The sequence below is a fragment of the Rattus norvegicus genome, chromosome 1 (genome assembly GCF_036323735.1).
Source record: "Rattus norvegicus strain BN/NHsdMcwi chromosome 1, GRCr8, whole genome shotgun sequence".
Classification (NCBI taxonomy): Eukaryota; Metazoa; Chordata; class Mammalia; order Rodentia; family Muridae; genus Rattus; species Rattus norvegicus.
The window spans coordinates 68,705,470-68,707,521 of record NC_086019.1 but is presented as its reverse complement, the minus strand read 5'-3'; the positions used below and the strand labels follow the sequence as shown (position 1 = coordinate 68,707,521).

The 2,052-nt window shown below is 34.9% G+C and overlaps 1 protein-coding gene across 1 annotated transcript; it reads right to left on the bottom strand.

Annotated features, from left to right (window-relative positions):
• Nucleotides 1-636: 636 nt before the first annotated feature.
• Nucleotides 637-1,587, bottom strand: Vom1r9 (vomeronasal 1 receptor 9). The gene has a single exon (NM_001167547.1). The coding sequence runs from the start codon at nucleotides 1,534-1,536 to the stop codon at nucleotides 637-639; it is 900 nt and encodes a 299-aa protein (NP_001161019.2). The 5' UTR covers nucleotides 1,537-1,587.
• Nucleotides 1,588-2,052: the final 465 nt, after the last annotated feature.

Sequence of the window (2,052 nt, the reverse complement as noted above, 5' to 3'; positions counted from 1 at the left end):
TTGCTCAGTCTGTATAACATTTATTGAGTCTTTATAAGAAGTATTATTTCTACTTTGATTCATGATAGAGTGTAGTTATTAAAAAGCTCATGGCAGACAGGGACTCATATCTCAGAAGCAGCTGTAGGCAATGAGATATGGAGCATAATTATAAGAGGCATTTGGATCATTCATGTCCTGGAGCATAAGTGAGCTGTACAAGACTTTCCATAGTAAAAATTTACCAGCACTTAATTGATGGTTCTGGATACATAGTCTTGGGCCTAGGAAGTAATGCTGTGTTAGAACATATAGGGAAATGTACAGAGCATTCAGTATTTTATGTATCAGCCCACCTGATAACAAAACTGGGGATGATTTCCTAAAACATATTGAGCATGTCCTCATCAAGAAAGCCTGAACAAAAAGGTGCAAAATGTTTCAATTATTGTATCAAAATCCCCAGATCACCTCAATTTTGCTAATCTCAGATGAATGTTCCACCAGCATAAGTAATCTAAATAACCATTACAATTAACTTATAAAGGCATTTGGCTTTATAATGTCTTCTCCAAAGCATGTCTGTGCTTTGTTTTCTTTTTGAAAATTGCACCCTGCAAAAGTATTCAAAATATTTAAGAGTTTTGTATATTTTTCCTAGAGAAAGCAGAGTTTGGAGAGAGAGGATGAGTGACTCATAAGTACAAAAAGGCTTGAAGTGGGAAGACACAAAGTTAAAATGTTTGAGAAAATCATCAGCCACTTATCTGAACTGTGAAAAAGAGCACTGTAAGCATGTGAGATGGCAGAGATTGTATAAAAAGCAAGAAAGATGGAAACTAGTACCAGAATGTTCTGAGTGGCTCTGGATTCAGGGGAGCTGCTATGGGAAGCATGAGTACTTTGGAGGTATTGAACTCGTCGTTTGTGCCTGTACAGAAGGACAATCATTGAGCTACTGGACCAAGTGATGAGACCAGAAAACAGAATTTCAGGAAACACAAAAAAAGTTGTATATAATGAACCTGTGATTTTGTCATATCCTACAATAGTATAGAGCTTGAAATTTGTATCCTTTGTTATATTTTTCCTACTTAATGTTATGGACATGTACAAAGGGAAAATAACATTTATAATGATGTACAAGACCCAGCAGAGAGAAATGCAGAAACTAATGTCCATTGTAGACTTGACTCTAAGATTTTTCAAACAGGAGTTTCTTGGCATGATGGTGATAGCCTGGAAGACACTCAAGAGGCAGATGGTGACAATGGACATGCTCCTGAAAACTCTTAGAACATACATAAAAAAATGATAGCTCCAATCATTAAAGAAAAGTTTCAAGCCAAAACATCCCATTGTGGTAGCCAATCCTTTAGAGAGAATGATCAAGATGTTAACTATGATCAGATGCATGAGAATCAAATCCATGGGCTTTATTTTGTGTTTCTTATAGTAAATAATCAAGTAGTAGAAAATGAGAGAGATGTTTCCTAGAAGTCCAACTACACTCTGTAACAGATATGTTATTCCTACTCCCAAATTCCTGGCATCCATACTGTTACTGAGAAAAACTGACTTCAAAATATGCTGCCAAACATTTCTCAGAGAAAAATGATGATTATTTTTGTATCTTAAATGGTACTATGCAGCAGTTTTCCCAAATAAACAAGAATCATATTAGCTGAAGACTGAAAACCCATAGTTGTCCACAGAACAAAATACTGCTTACATTAACTTCCACAGTTATTGAAATACTAATAAAGTTCAACCTGAATTAGTTAAGTCTTCAAGTGCACATATTGATGGAGTAATTTCCCATTATATATTTTGTAATGTCAGGATTAAGGATAGGGCAAAGTAATCCTGGTAGGGAAAATGACAGGTTATCTCAAAATGAAAGAATGCTCAATTCTACAAACCCACCCATCTTGCAGAATTCTTCTCTTATCTGGGCATCTTTCTTCAAGGAAGAAATCTATTGGGAATGATTCTTTTATATCAACATTAAAACTGACAGTATTCGAACAGGAAAGAACTTGTTTTCTCTTCTTGAATAATTATGTTTATTAA